The sequence below is a fragment of the Schistocerca americana genome, chromosome 9 (assembly GCF_021461395.2).
Source record: "Schistocerca americana isolate TAMUIC-IGC-003095 chromosome 9, iqSchAmer2.1, whole genome shotgun sequence".
Classification (NCBI taxonomy): Eukaryota; Metazoa; Arthropoda; class Insecta; order Orthoptera; family Acrididae; genus Schistocerca; species Schistocerca americana.
Genome location: NC_060127.1, coordinates 108,855,098 through 108,873,057, shown reverse-complemented (window position 1 = coordinate 108,873,057; position 17,960 = coordinate 108,855,098). Strand labels below are relative to the sequence as shown.

General features: G+C 43.4%; 1 protein-coding gene across 1 annotated transcript in view; it reads left to right on the top strand.

Annotated features, from left to right (window-relative positions):
• The window catches only part of LOC124551013 (peroxidase-like), a 199,080-nt gene that overhangs the window by 138,890 nt on the left and 42,230 nt on the right, over window positions 1-17,960 (top strand). The window contains exons 8-9 of the mRNA XM_047125858.1: window positions 2,133-2,330; window positions 10,361-10,508. Coding sequence (XP_046981814.1) covers window positions 2,133-2,330; window positions 10,361-10,508 — 346 coding nt within the window. The remainder of the gene's footprint in view (window positions 1-2,132; window positions 2,331-10,360; window positions 10,509-17,960) is intronic.

Sequence of the window (17,960 nt, the reverse complement as noted above, 5' to 3'; positions counted from 1 at the left end):
TTTCACTTTCCTTGTGGGTTACTAGGTTACATTTAACAGTCATGGGTACAAATAATGACAAGCTGTACAGTTAAAGTTTATTGTTAAAACTGTGTACTAGTTAAGTTTCTATGTTTTTCTTACACTTTGTTAATGTATGTACATGTAGATGTAGATTCCACATCCTTGAAGTTCTTTCTTTTTTATGGTACCTGTGGTGCAGAATGTGTGAATGAATTAATGATGACGTAATGTAGAAGGTGCTGTTAATAACATATGAGGTGCATCCTGAAAGTAAGATCTGATCGTGTTCAAAGATGGTACAAGTAGTTGGATAGGAATGTCAAATACAAGAGTAGAGAGAGAGAGAAGAGATATGTGGGAATAATGGACTGCAGTTTGTCTTGTGATGGCTGTGGTTGTCGCACAGTGCTATAGTTGGAATCATGAATGATGGTGATTGAGTTCAGGCTTCTTCTGCACACCAATGTCATATATTCTTCAACAGCCAATGGCAGTTCATTACTGTTCTGAGTGCTGTGCTGTGAATGCCGTAGCTAATGTGAGCATTAAAGTTGATCATAGCGAGTGGCTCAGTGAACTTCTGTTCCATTTGCTGTGAGTTGTCATAGCTGATGGTGGTGGTAAGTGACAAATTCTGCATAAGCAAGTGAGAAGCATAATTTGCAAGATACACACTTTCAACAAATGCAAAGCACCTGTACATGCATACTGCAGCTGTCACTTGGGGCCAACAACAATGCAATCCCCATCAGTGCCTTGACTTTTGCGATCCACCCTCATTCGTGGATCAGATGGGATAAAATGGTTCCGCTGATATTGTCTCCCACCAGCTGTGAGGTTTGTACAGTTTCCAAGTTTTGCACACTCAGAAGCAGTCTCCAGAAGAGAATCATTGCTAATTGTTCCACTTGTATAGACATGACATTATGAGTATCAGTATGGTTAGATGATAGTGCAGGCAGTTCACAGAGGAACAAACTGATACTCATGATGAAGACCGTAGTGGCCAACCATCCCTGGTAACACCAGAACTCGTGGAAAGTGCGTGGCAAGCAGTTATGCAGAACCGGCACTTCACAATTTCAGACCTCTCTCATCAGTTCCACGGATGTCCCGCTCACTGTTGTGCAAAATTGTTTCCCAGTGGCTTGGTTTTCACAAAGTGTGTGCAAGATAGGTGCTAAGACAACTGACAGAGGAGCACAAAACCAAATGTCGGGTCACAGCATTGGCATTCTTACAGTGGTACACTAAAAATGTGAGGAGTTTTTGACCATGTTCTGACTTGGGATAAAACAAGGGTGTCAAATGCCACACCAGAAATAAAACAACAGTCTGTGCATTTGTAGCCTAGTGGTTCACCAGTCAAGGCCAAATTCAAGCAGACACTCTCTGTCAAACAAATAATGTGCAGTGTCTTCTCGAATCAATGTGGTGTCCTCCTGTGTGAGTTTCTATCGTGATGGGATGCCGTACATGCTGACTGGTTTTATAAGACATTGAAAAATCTGAGGAGGGTGATCCAGAACAAGAGATGTCATATGTTGACAAGAGGTATTATGCTTGTGCCTGACTGTGCAACACCCCACACAGTCAATAGCACACAAAATGTATGGAATCAGTTTAGATGAGAGATCTTCGATCATTAACCCTACAACCCCAAATGTGTCCGAAGTGACTTCCATCTCATGAAACATTTTTGGTAGAGAAACATTTCCACAATGATTCCGAAGTACAGACTTTATAGCCCTTGATGTTGGCGGCAGATTTCTATGATGTGGGCATTCAATTGATGGTGCTCCATTACTATACGTGCCTTGACGGTGGTGACTATGCTGAGAAGTAACTAATGAATTTATGTAAATATTCCAATAAATATTGCTTATTTAGATGTTTTTGTTTTCTTTATCAGCCATTGAAACTTACTTTATCAATGCATTTCATGTATTTAAAATTTCCTTTGAATTAGTGGCGGTTTAAAATTTCTTTCCCAGTGTTTACCATTGGTAATGTAGAGCTAAGTACATTTGACTAAGCTATCACACTCTACACTAACTTAATTGCACTAGCTACAATTCTGTCAAGGCTCTATGTACATTGATTAGTGTGTGATGAAACTGTTTAACTAGGTGATGGTCGAGTGAATCAAAATACCCAGCTGTCAGCACTTCAAATTGTATTTTTACGAGAACACAACAGAATAGCTCACGAATTGTATTCCATGAACCCGCACTGGAACGATGAGAAGATATACCAAGAGGCCCGCAGAATTTTTATTGCTGAATACCAACATATCGTCTACAATGAGTATTTGCCACAGATTTTGCGTAAGTGTTACTTATATGTGTACACAAATATGTTTTATCAAAAGAGATTCTATTGTTTCCTTTCCAAATTTTCTGAAGAAAATATTCTGACTCTATGACTCTTTTTTGTCTTACTCTAGATTTTTATGTTCCTTATGATAGATGATATTTACATGTTCATCAGTGCAGTCTCATATTGTGAAGAGTCCCCATTATAACCACATCTTGGTTACTAGTCAACAATGTAGCATAGTGCCAAAATGCCTCTCAGAAATCTGTGTTAGCAAGATGTTATCTATGAACAATGAACTATGTTTTATTTCTGCTGTATCATATGTTCTACTTTCTTTCAGTTGTTTCGTCATATTCAACATACCATCTAATAAATGGAAACCAGTGAAAAATAAATGCTGGCAAACAAATTAAAAAGTTCCCTGGACTGTAGTTCATTGTACAACTACTGAGATTTGTATTTAACAGAAACACTATTGATAAAAACAAATAATCAACAGAATAATTCAACAGCAAAAATGACCTGCTAGCACCAGAGGGAGATATTAATGGTCGTACTCTAAATGAAACATTTATGTACAATTTCTTGTGATCCAGTTGGATAAAAAGTTAACATGGACTCAACACACCATAAATTAATCAAGACCAGTTACGCATATGTTACTCTTAGAAGCGTCTCTCATTTTGTTGACATAAAGACAACAGTTTTAGATTATTTTGTTTGTTTTTGTTCCCTGTAATCTTACAGAAGTATCTTTCCAGACAATTCACTTAAAGAATACAAAATAGTTATTGAGCAGATGAAAGTAGTTAGAACATTGTGTAAAGTAAATACCTGCAAATCTTGCTACACTCTCATTAAGAAATTTTGGGTTTTTATCCTCATTTACCAGGACATTTAATGCTTAATCTTTAAGATACAAATTGGTGGAAGAATGAGTGTCAAGTCATTCACAATAAACTGCTTGAGGTCAAAAATTACGTTTTCTTCAGTATATGTACCTGCAAATAGTTCTTAAGTTTTGCTTGTAGGTGATACAAACATTATTGTTGTAGATTTACATCAGGAACTCAATAATAATATAATTAATCATGTTTGGAGGTAAGGAAGTCTTGGAACAAAATAATAGCCCAGCTTTTCATTGTAGTAAAACAGACCACATATGTTTTCTTGCATAAAACACTGCTTACCCTGACATCAAACGCTCCAACAATGGGCTTTAGAATAGGACATTTCCACGGTTGGAATTGCTTGGATATTGAAACATTTTTACTTTTCATACCTTCTTTCATTGACCTTAGGTGAGTTTAATTGTCTTACAAGAAAGATTTTTTCACGTTTGAATATTTTATGCTTGCTTGGTTTTGCAGTTTAAAGTCCATAAGATACATTCAAAAATAAACAAGTTTTTCTCTGTAAGAGAGGATGCAGGCTTGTTCAACCAACACAGTCATACTGACTTCAGTATCACATCTACAAATACACCTTCATACACATTCCACTATCCACTATACAGTGCATGATGGAGGGTACCTTGTACCACTACTAGTTATTTCCTTTCCCCTAGTAAACAGAGCGATGCAAAAATAAGTGTCTATGTGCCTCCAAATGAGCCTTAGTTTGTCAGATCTTATCTCTGTGGTCTTTATGTGCAAAGTATGTTGCCAGCAGTTGAATCATTCTGCAATCAGCTCCAAATTCCAGTTCTCCACATTTTCTCAGTAGTGTTCCTTGAAAAGAATGTTGCCTTCCCTCAGGGGATTCTCTTTTGAGCTCCTTAAGCATCTCCACAATACTTGCATATTATTCTAACCTACCAGTAACAAAATCTAGCAACCTGCCTCTGAACTGTTTTGATATTTTCCTTTAATCCGTCCTGGTGTGGATTCTGAACACACGAGCAGTACTCGAGACTAGGTTGCACTAGCATCTTATAAAATCTACTTTACAGATGAACACGCTTTCCTAGAACTTTCCCAATACACCGAAGTCAACCATTCATCTTCCCTACCACAGTCCTCATATGCTCATTCCATTTCATATCACTTCGCAGTGTTATGGCCAGATATTTAAATGATGTGACTGTGTCAAGCAGGACACTACTAATGCTGTACTTGAACATTACAGGTTTGTTCTTCCTACTCATCCACATTAACTTACATTTTTCCACATTTAGAGCTAGCTGTCATTCATCACACCAACTAGAAATTTTGTCTAAGTCATCTTGTATCCTCATACAGTCACTCAACTTCAACACCTTACTGTACACCACAGCATCATCAGCAAACAACCGTAGATTTTTGCCCATCCTGTCCACCAAATCATTTATGTATATAGAAAATAATAATGGTTCTGTCACGTTTCCCTAGGTCACTACTCGTGATACCCTTGTCTCTGATGAACACTCAGCGTCAAGGACAATATACTAGGTTGTATTACTTAAGAAGTGTTCGAGCCACTCACATATCTGAAAACATATCCCACATGCTCATACCTTTCTTGACAGTCTGCGGTGGGGCACAATGTCAAATGCTTTTGAGAAAGCTATAATATGGAATCTGCCTGCAGCCCTTCCTCCATAGTTCGCAGTATATCATTTGAGAAAAGGGCAAGCTGAGTTTCATGTGAGAGATGCTTCCTAAAACTGTGCTGATTTGTGAACATAAGCTTCTCAATCTCAAGGAAAATTACTATATTCAAACTTAGAATATGATCAGGAATTCAGCAGCAAACTGATGTTAGAGATATTGGTCTGTAATTTTGTTGGTACATCCTCTTACCATCCTTATACACTGGAGTCACCTGTTCTTTTCTCAAGTCACTCGGGGTTTTGTGCTGGGTGAGAGATTTGCGATAAATGTGAGCTAAGTAAGGAGCACAGTACCATTGAGAAATCTTTGTAAATGCTCAATGCTGGGTGTTGGAAGGTGTAGCCAGATCTATAAATTCTTTTAAAACTCAATCTCAGGATCTATTGGCCTGCTTTGAAAATTCCAGAAAAGTAACATCAAGTGCGTTTTTCACCCACCACCCAAGAAAAAAGCCTTGCTCTTGTCTGTTAGGAATGACCTAGAACTACTAGAAATGGGTTACTATGTCCCGTGCCATTGTGGAAAAATATACTTAGGTCAGATGGTCCAGACGATATGGGAAACGTATCACATAGATGAAGGTCAATTGACAAAGTTGGCTGTGATGGAGCACTACATCTCCAATGGACATAGCATGAATTATACTGGCACCAAGTTGCTCAAACAGGTCAGCACTTGCTGGAATTGTGTTTTAAAGGAATTTGGGAAGGTCGTGGTACAGAATGAGATGACAAAGACAGCAGTTGCCAGCATGCTCAAAACATGATGACAGTCTATTAGAAGTTCCATTTGTGCGATGCCTATTGAAGAGCTGAGCTCACACCACGTAGACATACCTCCTCTGCATCATGCATCAGCAGTGATCCGACCCCACAGTGGTGCTGCAGAGGCTGAGTAAAGCGACTCATAACCCAGTAACACACTGACTGGCAGGTACTGGGGACCTGAGTTTGGAAGTGGGAGGGAACTGCAGATGGCAACAAGTAAGCTTAATTGTGTGCTTCTGCCAAATCAGCACAAAGTCAGCACCATTTGGATGACACCACCAGTCGAATACCCGAGAACATTTCAAAATAATCATATGACAGGAATGCCTAAAATCACAGCATTTCTGTTGTTGTCATTGCCATTTTGATTCTGGAAGTTATTGGTTATACTTTTTACCATTCCAACCTTTGTCTTTTGAAAACTGTTTTGTGTCACATTGTGTCATTGACACATGAAAATTTGATGCTGCACCTCAGGCAACTGTGGTCAGTTAGCAGGTTTCGCCTGAACTCAGCGATGGGAGGTATAGTGCACAGAAGGGTAAACACGACACTCGTGATGCATTCATTCAGTTATACATCATGTTCCACCAAGCCCGTCAGGGAGAAGAGCTTTTGTGAATGTGGAATGTATCAAGTTTCATGGTAACTGGCAGCAACTTTTGTAAAGTGTAGAACAACAAATTATGGCTATTGCTAGTCTACTCACATTGACTGATAATTATGGCAGTTACTTCCACATTATTTTACACACTCATATTTGCTGCAGAGAGCAGTTTGTATGATAGCATTATGTGTTCTTTTTATGTGTGTGTTATAATCTTTTCTGTTATTTTTTCTTCTGTTTCCATAGATCTGGAAAAAAACTCTGTGAAATTACAAACCAGTAATCAATAAAAATTGTTGTGTTAACAAGATGGACAAGTATCCCACAATAAATTCCACTCTGAACGTAGTTTCCTCGTTGCATCATGTGAAATTTCAAAACAAGCTACATTAGTCTCTATTAAAATTTGCCATCTGGTGCAACATACTAGATTCTCTAAGTCAGATATTCTTTGAGACAGCTGCATACCAGAGAAAATAATCCTTAAGGCTGTAGTTTTATTGAAGGCACTTCTTACATCTTCAGTCTGGAAACATTCATTATTGGCTGATATTGTGGAACAATGTTGAATGTCTTCTGAAAATATAAGGCACAATATATCTACAAGTCTGCATTTACTATTTGCAAAATATTACACATTAAAAAAAGTGAGCTCTATTGCACATGAGTGATGATGTAAATTTACTGCCTGTCATTGTGGCTCTTCAAGTCTCATAGATTTTCATCTTCATGACCCTTCATCAGCTAATTAATAGAGTCTTTCAAAAGTAAATGATGACATAACATCACAACACAATCTACTTGACTTGTTTATTTCATTTGCATTTAATGGTTTAAACCTACGATGATCAACTTTCGGTTAGTAACTTTGACAATTAATATCACCAAGTCAGCCTTTCGGTTAGTAACTTTGACACTTAATATCACCAAGTCAGCAGCTCACAATGTCTACAAGTGATCTAAAAAAGTTTCACAAGTGGCAACACAGACAATGTATAGTAACTTGCTTAGTGATGACAAAAAAAGAATGAACAGACTAGTCCAGTTAACAAAATGGTGGCATTGACCAAATGCTCACTCCTGACAGACTAATTACATTGTGATTGTACATATGGAATGTCCAGCACTGACTTACTCTGCAACCTTATGTGTTGAATGCTTCCTACAGGCTGACATGCTTTGTGAATAGCACATATATAAAGATGTGTGTAATAGAGGAACTACAAAATGGTAAAGTACAATGCTGTTATATTTGTGATGTTGACACAAAAGACATCAGAGACAAAAAATACTAAAACAACGTAAGGCAGTGAAGTTGCCTCAATTAACTACAAACTATATATTAGCATCACTCACAAAGAAACAAGACAGAGGCTCTAAAATGTGTACAATGAAAACTGCTGAAAGGACTGTAGTGCCTTTGCTGACAGAAGAAAGTATGCTGAGGCTCCAAACTTACCACTAGAGGGACAGAGGCATACACCTAAGTGATTACAGAGCCAGCTCCTGCACTCGTCAACCATCCACTGTACTCTATTGGACTGAAAACAGAGAAATGGAAGCTTCAAAAGAAGGGTCCTGACAGCAGAAAGAGTACTGTCAATTCATCAAAGAATACCACAACTGGACAGAGAGCACTGAATGTCCATTGCAAGGATCAAGGCATGGTACAAGCAATTTGAGGAGGGATGGATGTCATCGACCGATGACAGATTATGTGAAATGGCACACCACATTACCCGTATCACAGCCCAGTAGGTAGATACCCTCATTATTGAAGACTGGAAGCTTATGGAGGCAGCAATTTTCGCAAAGGTCAGGCTGAGCATTGGAACTGCAGCAGACATTCTTTGATGAATTTCATTCCCCGCACTTGCTCCAATGTAAGGGAGACCTCTTTGCTCTTCTTTTGAAGTCTCGATTCCTCTGTTTTCATTACTATTGAGTGCAGTAGATGGTTGATTCACACATGTTCTTGCTCTGTCGATACATGTGTGTGTGTGTGTGTGTGTGTGTGTGTGTGTCCCTGTAGCAGTGAGTCTGGAGCCTCAGAGATTTTATACGAATCACAGTTTCTTCCTTAGGCAGCAGCATTACAATTCCTTTATAGATTTTCATTTTACAGCTTTCAGCTTGTTTCTTTTTTAAAGACACTAAAATTTGAAAAATGACAAAATAATAGACACTGTTTTATGATGTGGAAATTTTAGTGTGTACTGGGATTGCCAAAGTCCACACCAAGGATTTTCTGGAAAGTTAAATTTTCTTATTGGAATGGTTATGAACTAACATGTTATTCTAGGAAAATTATAAAATAAAAATTGGCTGACAAATTTATAACAGTGGAATTTTTACTGGATTATATGTTAAGATTTAAACAATCTGGAAATAATAATTTTGAATAAGTATAATTTTTTAAATGTGTAGTTTTTGGAAAAATTTAAATGTTATTAGAAAGTGGAAAAAAAGAGTTTACAATTAACATATGTCAATCCTAAAACAAATAATTATTAGTGGCATCAAATTTTGAGGAGCATACAGTTTTAGTGAATTGTACACTTAGCATATTTCATCAAAGAAAATGTTTTCTCAAAAACTAATTATACTGTTATCATTAGTGGTCTAAAAATTATACATTCAATAATAAAGTTTAGTTTAATACACTAAGGATAATAATTTATCTGTTTCATGTAAGGGGACAGAGGGTACAGTGCCTGCTCTAAGAAAGTTGGATTTTCACCAAAACATGATTATTAATAGAAGCTTGCCGCTCATATATTTAAATCTACATATTATAGTCTATCATACTAAATATTTATAGTTAAAAAATATATAATGAATATGACAAACATTTTTCATTGTGCACGTATATACTCCAAAAGTGGACAGCAATCCTTTTTTAGCTGAAGTAATGCCACCTGCTTGCTACCGCAAGTACAAGCACTTCACTATTCTTGGACTGGACTGCCAATGGTTATAAATATGATGAAGACGATGAAATTGTTTATCTTAGACTGTTTTAAATGTATCAAAAAACTTGTACATGTTGACCTTAAAATCTTTGTTACACTAATGTTAGGTATTTATATTTCTTCCAGAACTCTTCATTCTAATGTAGGCGTACAATCATTTTTTTAGTGCCTTAGCTTCATTTTTGTTCACAACAGGCTTCAGTGTTGTTACTCTGATTTCCAGCCTCTGTCACCAAGTTGTAAAATGATGGGTAATAGTTTTGTATATAGAAATATTTAGAAGTCAGTGTGCAATATTAAGTGTGATGTATGGTAGTAACTAACTCTTATTGGGGTAAACAGATTAAAAATGTAGTGCTGCAGTTGGGCACCATGGTGGCATTAGTAGTTCACAGATGAAGGTGCCAAATTGAAAGAAACTACAGGAAACTACATTTGCAAACAAAAAGACATTGTTTAAACATTGGTGTAAGACATATTACTCTGCGTATAAGTAATTGAGAATAATGTAAATGGCATATGTTATGTCAAATGAATAAAAATCCTAAAATCTTTTACTAAAAAATAATGGAACAACTCACTGCCAACAAAGAAAGTGTATATTAGAACTAGTCTGACCACTTCTTGGCAGGCAAGAAGCACTATTCACGGCAAAAAACATACAGTGGCCAACCCCCAGCCATTTTACCCAACCTTTCCCTGTAATAGGAAACAGAAAAGAAAAAAATTATTTAATGACTGAAACTATAGCAAGTGGGTCTATTCCATCTTGCTATGATCCAGTGTTTCATCACAACCCAGCATATCAAAAGCAAGAATATCCCTACAAAAATAGGTGACACAATAAGGATTTGAGATCCTGGCTCAAAACTACAATTAGATTATGGATTTCCATTCTATAGGAATATTTGTCACAAATTCTTTTAATAATAGCATTGGAAGATGTGCTGTGCTGTTTTATTTCGTTTTTCTCTTTGCCCCCTTAATGCTGCTGCTTAAATGCATCGAATGATTTCATATTATTACTTACTTTTTTCTGTGTATCTGTGTCTTTCCTAATTACAGATTATATTTCCAGTATGATTTGACTGTTGTTTACAGGTGAGGAATGGTTGGAGAAGTTTCATTTAAAACCAAATGAAACGGGTTACAGTAATTGCTATGACACCTCCATAAACCCAGCAACAATGATAGAGTTCACTCATGCTATATTCAGAGTATTTCATGGGGTTGCTCAAAGTGACTTGCTGTAAGTAGTACTTAATTGTGTATTTTTAAAATGGTGAAATTTAGAAATAACAGTTATCTATCACCGTGTAATCAGTACTCATCAGGTTTCTGTGTCAGTGGTAGCCAAACTATGTGGTCTGCACATTAATAGAGTTCTTCCAGAGCCCTACAGAAATTCTGTGTCGATTCAAAAGGTCAAACTTAAAAATTAAATGTTCATGCAACTCAAACTGGAGTAGTCAAAACAACTAATGTGATACTGAGAAATAAGACTTCTGTGTATTTGTAATGTACTGTAATGGCACCAAATGAAAACATTTTGAACATTTGGTATGTCTGCGTCTATGTACAAACTCTGAAAGCCACTTTGCTGTGCACAATGGAGGGTACTTTGCACCACTGCTAGATATTCCCTTTCCTGTTCCACGCAATTGAACTGAGGGAAAAAAACTGGGTGACTGCATCCTCCATAAAATGCTTAGTCATCCTTATTTGTTGGAATCATTCCGCAGTCTATCAGAAATGCTGCTTCTCTAAGCTTCCTCAATGACCCGGAATGCTCTGCAGAAGAGCATGCACTGATTTGAAACTTCCTTGCAGGTTAAAACTGTATGCCAGACTGGAACTCAATCCTGCTTAGCCTTTAGCAGCTGATGCTCTTACTGAATCAGCTATACAAGCATGACTTATGACAAACCCTCATAGCTTTACTTCCAGAACATCATCTCCTTTGCCCACAAAATGCAAGGTCACAGGTTTTAGTCCCTGTCTGGTGCAAAGTTTTTACCTGTGAGGAAATTTCAAAACAGAGCACCTGGAAATAATCACGCAGATTGTGAGTAAGCCCCATCCCCACAATATCCTTTTCTTCTGGGGTAGCTAGACCAGCAGAGTATAAAAGAGAAACTTAGGAAAGTAGGAGAAGAGGTACTGGTGGAAGTACAGCTGCAAGGGCAGGTTGTGAGTTGTGCTGAGATAGCTCAGAAGCACCCAAGGAAAAGTCTCAGAATTAGTATTGCCACGTGAAGGCTTTAATGCTCAGGTAGTATTAAAAACAGAGAGTTTGCTGGAACCATAAATGAATAGCCATAAAATCATAAGTCCAAATTGGAATATTTATCGGAAGGATAACAACTCCATCCAGCTGCCTGTAATTGAGCCTGCCAGACCAAAGATACCAAACCCTTCCATCACTGACTCTCCATCAACTCCACACCCTTACCTCCAGGGACTGTTGATGCCACATTTTTTATACACCAACATCCCTCACACCCACTGTTATGCCTCTTTGAACACCACCTCTCCCAACACTCTTCGGACTCAAAACCCACTACATCATTCCTTATACACCTTAACAACTTTGTCCTCCTCAAAACTACTTCTCCTTTGAAGAGAAGGTACACAAATAAATCTACAATGCAGCCGTGGGTACCTGCATGGCACCCCCTTATGCCAACCTGTTTATGGGACACCTAGAGGACACCTTCTAGACTCCCAAAACCCTAATCCCATGGTCTCGTTTAGGTTCATTGATAATATCTTCTTCATCTAGGCTCAAAGCCAAGATGCCCTATTGTTACTGCTTTACAACTCGACACCTTCTCTCCCATCCTCTTCACACGATCCTCGTCAGTACAGTGTGCCACCTTCCTGGATGTTGACCTCATCCTCTCTGATGGTTCCATCCACACTTCTGTCCACATTACACCAACCAATCCCAAAGAGTGCCTGCATTTAGAGATCTGCCATTCCTTCCACACCAAAAATCCCTCCCATACAGCCTTTCCTCCCCTCCCCCCCCCCCCCCCCCCCCCCCCTGCGGGTCCGGGGTAAGAATAGGCCCGAGGTATTCCTGCCTGTCGTAAGAGGCGACTAAAAGGAGTTTCAACCGTTTCGGCCTTCCATGTGATGGTCCCCCTTGGGGTTTGACCTCCATTTTTCAAAATTCTACAGAAGTACGAGCCTTTTGGGGAAGGACGCCTTACGTGGTGTACCACTGGTCCTCAGTGCACTAAAACCTTGGCACTCAGCATTGTACCGGCGTTGTAACCATACCCACTATTCCTCAAATTGGGCCTAAACGCCTGATGGGTTGTACAAGTTACGCCCATAGTGCATCCCCATCTGCACCTACGATCATGATGGACTTTCCATGGCACCAGAAATCCAGCACGGTAGCCAGCCCGTTGTGGTGGGGTCATCATGTACCCTCTAGGTTGTAGCCCCCTGACAACACAGGGATCGTACTGCCAATACCTGAGCTGCACCCTCCCCACGTCGGCCAAGGAGTAGATGCCCGTCTCCTTGGGGCATCAGGACTCCCGGCAATGGTCATCCTGCCAGGTGACCCTTGCTGAGGCTGGGTGGCGCCCGTGGGGAGAGCCCCTGGTCGGAGTGGGTGGTATCGGGTCAGACGTTTCGCAGATGAAACGTCAACACGTATCAGGTCGCTCAGCGGCCGAGTCTTTCAAAAGGAAAGGTACTGTTTCTAGTTCTGGTTCTCCTGCCCTTTCCCCCTTGGCCACTCCCTGGGAGGAGGGACAGGCCCGCCGGCTTGGGGCGAAGTACTTCCCCCACTATTTGGTCTGTTCTCGAACCGATGGGGGGACGTTCGCCACCTCCAAGCCCATGTTCTTTGTTCAGCACATTGAGGACATCTTCGAGGAAATCGAGGCTCTCAGTAAGATGCGTTCGGGGTCCGTTCTAATAAAGACCACCTCCGCCACACAGTCGGTGGCACTCCAGGCGTGCGACCGCCTAGGGGACATCCCAGTGTCCATTGTCCCGCATCTGGCACTAAATAGGACACAGGGGGTTATTTTTCATCGTGACCTCGTGCTACAATCTGATGAGGAGCTCAGGGCCAACCTGGAGCGCCGAGGTGTGCATTTCGTCCGGCGAGTCCAGCGTGGCCCCAAAGACCGTCACACCGACACCGGGGCCTTTATCCTCACCTTCGAGGGGGACGTTCTCCCGGAGAAGGTAAAGGTGATGTGCTACCGGTGCGACGTGCGACCTTACATCCCACCTCCTATGCGCTGTTTTCGGTGTTTGCGCTTTGGGCAGATGTCGTCACGGTGTGAGGCTGAGCCCCTTTGTGGTGATTGTGGATGTCCTCTTCGTGAGGAACATACGTGCACCCCACCACCTCGGTGCGTTAATTGTCCTGGCATCCACTCGCCTAGATCCTCAGACTGCCCCGCATATCAGAAGGAGAAGAAGATACAAGAACTCAAAACTTTGGATCGGCTCTCTTATTCTGAGGCCAGGAAGAAGTATGACCACCTCCATCCCGTGCCGTTGACCACTTCGTTTGCCTCAGTTGTGTCCACTCCTTCCGCGGTATCCTCACCTCTATCCTGTCCCCCCCTCCGCCTCCTCCCCCCATCCGGGGTCTCTGCCTCCGCCTCCCAAATCCCTCCCTTCCAAATCCTCCTCCCCCGTGGCCCCCGCCCCCTCTGCCCCAGGGGCCAACCTTCCTCCTCCTCCCCACCCCCCCCTGCCGCCAAAGAAGCGATCCTCTTCTCAGGCGTCCACCGGGGAAACGTTCCGGACCCCAGATTCCAAGGTCCGGCATTCCAAAACGGACCCCGCGTGTGAGGACCTTCTTCGGGTCCAGCCCACCATCCCTGTGCCCCCTCTCCACCCCGGCGCGTTTCGTCTGATGCTCCATCCGTGAGTCGCTGCTCCCAGCCGTCCTCAGTTTCGCCGGGACGCTCTGCTGCCAGGCGCTCAGCTGGCCTCTCGTCAGCAAATGATGCTGCCCCTCCTACACAACCAGGGACAGCGGCCGTAGCTGGCGACGACTCGATGGAACAGGATCCGCCTCCCGTCGGTTGTAGCATTGTTCCCTCGACACCTGGCCCTCCGCGGCCGTCGAGGTGACCAGCTCTTCCCCCGTCTCGTTCCCCCTCTTTTTTGACTAGCGATGGCCTTGTTACATTGGAACATAAGAGGTATTCGATCTAATCGGGAGGAATTACAACTGCTCCTCCGCCTGCACTGTCCGCTCGTCCTTGGTCTCCAGGAAACCAAGTTGCGCCTGACTGACCGTATTGCCTTTACCCATTATACCTCGGAGCGGTATGACCTCACCCCTGTGGACGGTATCCCAGCTCATGGTGGGGTCATGTTGCTCGTTCGGGACGATATCTATTACCATCCCATCCCATTGACCACCCCACTCCAAGCAATAGCTGTCCATATTACTCTTTCTGCTTTTACTTTTTCAGTTTGTACCATCTACTCTCCATCGTCATCTGCTGTTAGTCGGGCTGACATGATGCACCTGATCGTTCAGCTTCCCCCGCCGTTTTTATTGTTTGGCGACTTCAATGCCCATCATCCCCTCTGGGGCTCTCCTGCATCCTGTCCAAGAGGCTCACTCTTGGCGGATGTCTTCAACCATCTCAATCTTGTCTGCCTCAATACTGGCGCCCCGACTTTCTTCTCGGACTCTACTCATACCTACTCCCACTTGGACCTTTCGATCTGTTCTACCACTCTTGCCCGTTGGTTCGAGTGGTATGTCCTTTCTGACACCTATTCGAGCGACCACTTCCCCTGTGTCGTTCGTCTCCTGCACCACACCCCATCCCCACGTCCTTCGAGCTGGAACATACCGAAAGCTGACTGGGGACTTTACTCCTCCCTGGCGACCTATTCGGACCACGATTTTCTCAGTTGTGACAGTCAGGTCGAATACCTCATGGCTGTTATCATCAATGCTGCCGAACGTTCCATTCCTCGTACTGCCTCTTCTTCACGTCGCGTTTCCGTCCCCTGGTGGAACGAGGTTTGTAGAGACGCTATCTGTGCTCGATGACGTGCTTTACGCACCTTTTGCCGCCATCCTACGTTGGCGAATTGTATTGGGTACAAACAACTCTGAGCGCAATGCCGTAGAGTCATCAAAGACAGCAAAAAAGCTTGTTGGGCCTCTTTCACCAGCTCCTTTAACAGTTTTACTCCCTCTTCTGTCATATGGGGTGGCCTGCGGCGGCTGTCGGGCATTAAGGCCCACTCCTCGGTACCTGGCCTGACCTCAGGTAATGAGGTCCTCGTTGATCCTGTGGCTGTCTCCAACGCCTTCGGCCGGTTTTTCGCGGAGGTTTCAAGCTCCGCCCATTACCACCCTGCCTTCCTTCGCAGAAAAGAGGCAGAAGAGGCTCGGCGACCTTCCTTCCACTCGCTGAATCTGGAAACTTATAATGCCCCCTTTACTATGCGGGAACTAGAACATGCGCTTGCACTGTCCCAATCCTCTGCTCCGGGGCCAGATGCCATTCACGTTCAGATGCTGGCACACCTTTCTCCAGCGGGCAAAAGCTTCCTTCTTCGTACCTACAATCGCGTCTGGACCGAAGGTCAGGTCCCCATGCGTTGGCGTGACGCCGTCGTTGTCCCTATACCCAAACCCGGGAAGGATAGATACCTTCCTTCTAGTTACCGCCCCATTTCTCTTACAAGCTGTGTCTGTAAGGTGATGGAGCACATGGTTCATGCTCGGTTAGTTTGGATTCTTGAATCTCGACGGCTGCTTACCAATGTCCAATGCGGCTTTCGTCACCGCCGCTCTGCTGTTGACCACCTTGTGACCTTGTCGACATTCATCATGAACAACTTTTTGCGAAGGCGCCAAATGGTAGCCGTGTTCTTTGATTTGGAGAAGGCTTATGATACCTGTTGGAGAGGAGGTATCCTCTGCACTATGAACAGGTGGGGCCTACGCGGTCGCCTGCCCCTTTTTATTGATTCCTTTTTAACGGATCGAAAGTTTAGGGTACGTGTGGGTTCCGTATTGTCCGACGTCTTCCTCCAGGAGAACGGAGTGCCTCAGGGCTCCATCTTCACCGTAGCCCTTTTTGCCATCGCGATCAATCCAATTATGGATTGCATTCCACCTAATGTCTCAGGCTCTCTCTTTGTCGATGACTTCGCGATCTACTGCAGTGCCCAGAGAACATGCCTCCTGGAGCGCTGCCTTCAGCGTTGTCTAGACAGCCTCTACTCATGGAGCGTGGCAAATGGCTTCTGGTTCTCTGAAGAGAAGACAGTTTGTATCAACTTTTGGCGATATAAAGCATTCCTTCTGCCATCCTTACATCTCGGTCCCATTGTTCTCCCATTCGTGGAAACGACTAAGTTTCTAGGGCTCACGTTGGACGGGAAACTGTGTTGGTCTCCGCATGTCTCTTATTTGGCGGCCCATTGTACACGTTCCCTTAATGTCCTCAGAGTTCGTAGTGGTTCATCTTGGGGAGCGGATCGCACTGTCCTGCTTCACTTGTATCAGTCCATAGTCCGATCGAAGCTGGATTATGGGAGCTTCATCTACTCATCTGCTCGGCCATCCCTCTTACGCCATCTCAACTCCATCCACCATTGGGGGTTACGTCTTGCGACCGGAGCCTTCTACACTAGTCCTGTTGAGAGTCTTTATGCTGAAGCTGCTGAATTACCATTGACCTACCGGCACGACATACTGCTGTGTCGGTATGCCTGCCGGCTGTGGTCTATGCCCGACCACCCCTCTTATCAGTCCTTCTTCGCCGATTCTCTTGACCGTCAGTACGGGTTGTGTCTGCCCTGCTGCCCCCCGGAGTCCGCTTCCGTCGCCTGCTTCGACAATTGGATTTTGCCCTCCCTACCACCTTCAGAGAGGGTTAGAGCCCGACACCACCTTGGCTCCAGGCTCCGGTTCATATTTATCTCGACCTCAGCTCACTCCCGAAGGAGGGTACTCCGGCTGCAGTGTATTGCTCACGGTTTGTCGAACTTCGTGCTTGACTTGCCGGTCACACCTTTATTTACACCGATGGCTCCAAAACTGACGATGGTGTCGGCTGTGCCTTTGTCGTCGGGGCCGCCACCTTTAAATACCGGCTCCTCGACCAATGTTCGAGCTTTACGGCCAAGCTTTTTGCTCTCCATCAGGCCGTTCAGTATGCCCACCGCCACCGCCATTCCTCGTATGTACTCTGCTCTGACTCACTCAGTGCTCTTCAGAGCCTTGGAGCTCCCTATCCGGTCCATCCCTTGATTCAACAGATACAGCAGTCCCTCCATTCTTTCGCTGATAATGGTTCTCCTGTCAGCTTTCTGTGAGTTCCCGGACATGTAGGAGTGCCTGGGAATGAGACTGCGGATGCTGCAGCCAAGGCTGCAGTCCTCCTGCCTCGGCCAGCCTCCCATTGTGTCCCGTCATCCGACGTTCGTGGGGATGTTTGTAAGAGGCTTGTGTCGTTGTGGTGGGATGCTTGGTCATCCCTCCAAGGAAACAAGCTCTGGGCAGTAAAACCGCTCCCAACTGCTTGGACAACCTCCTCCCGACCGTCTCGGCGAGAGGAGGTCCTTCTGACCAGGTTGCGGATTGGGCATTGCCGGTTTAGCCACCGCTACCTGCTCTCCGGTGACCCAGCCCCGCAGTGCCCTTGTGGTCAGGCATTCACAGTGAGCCATGTTTTATTGT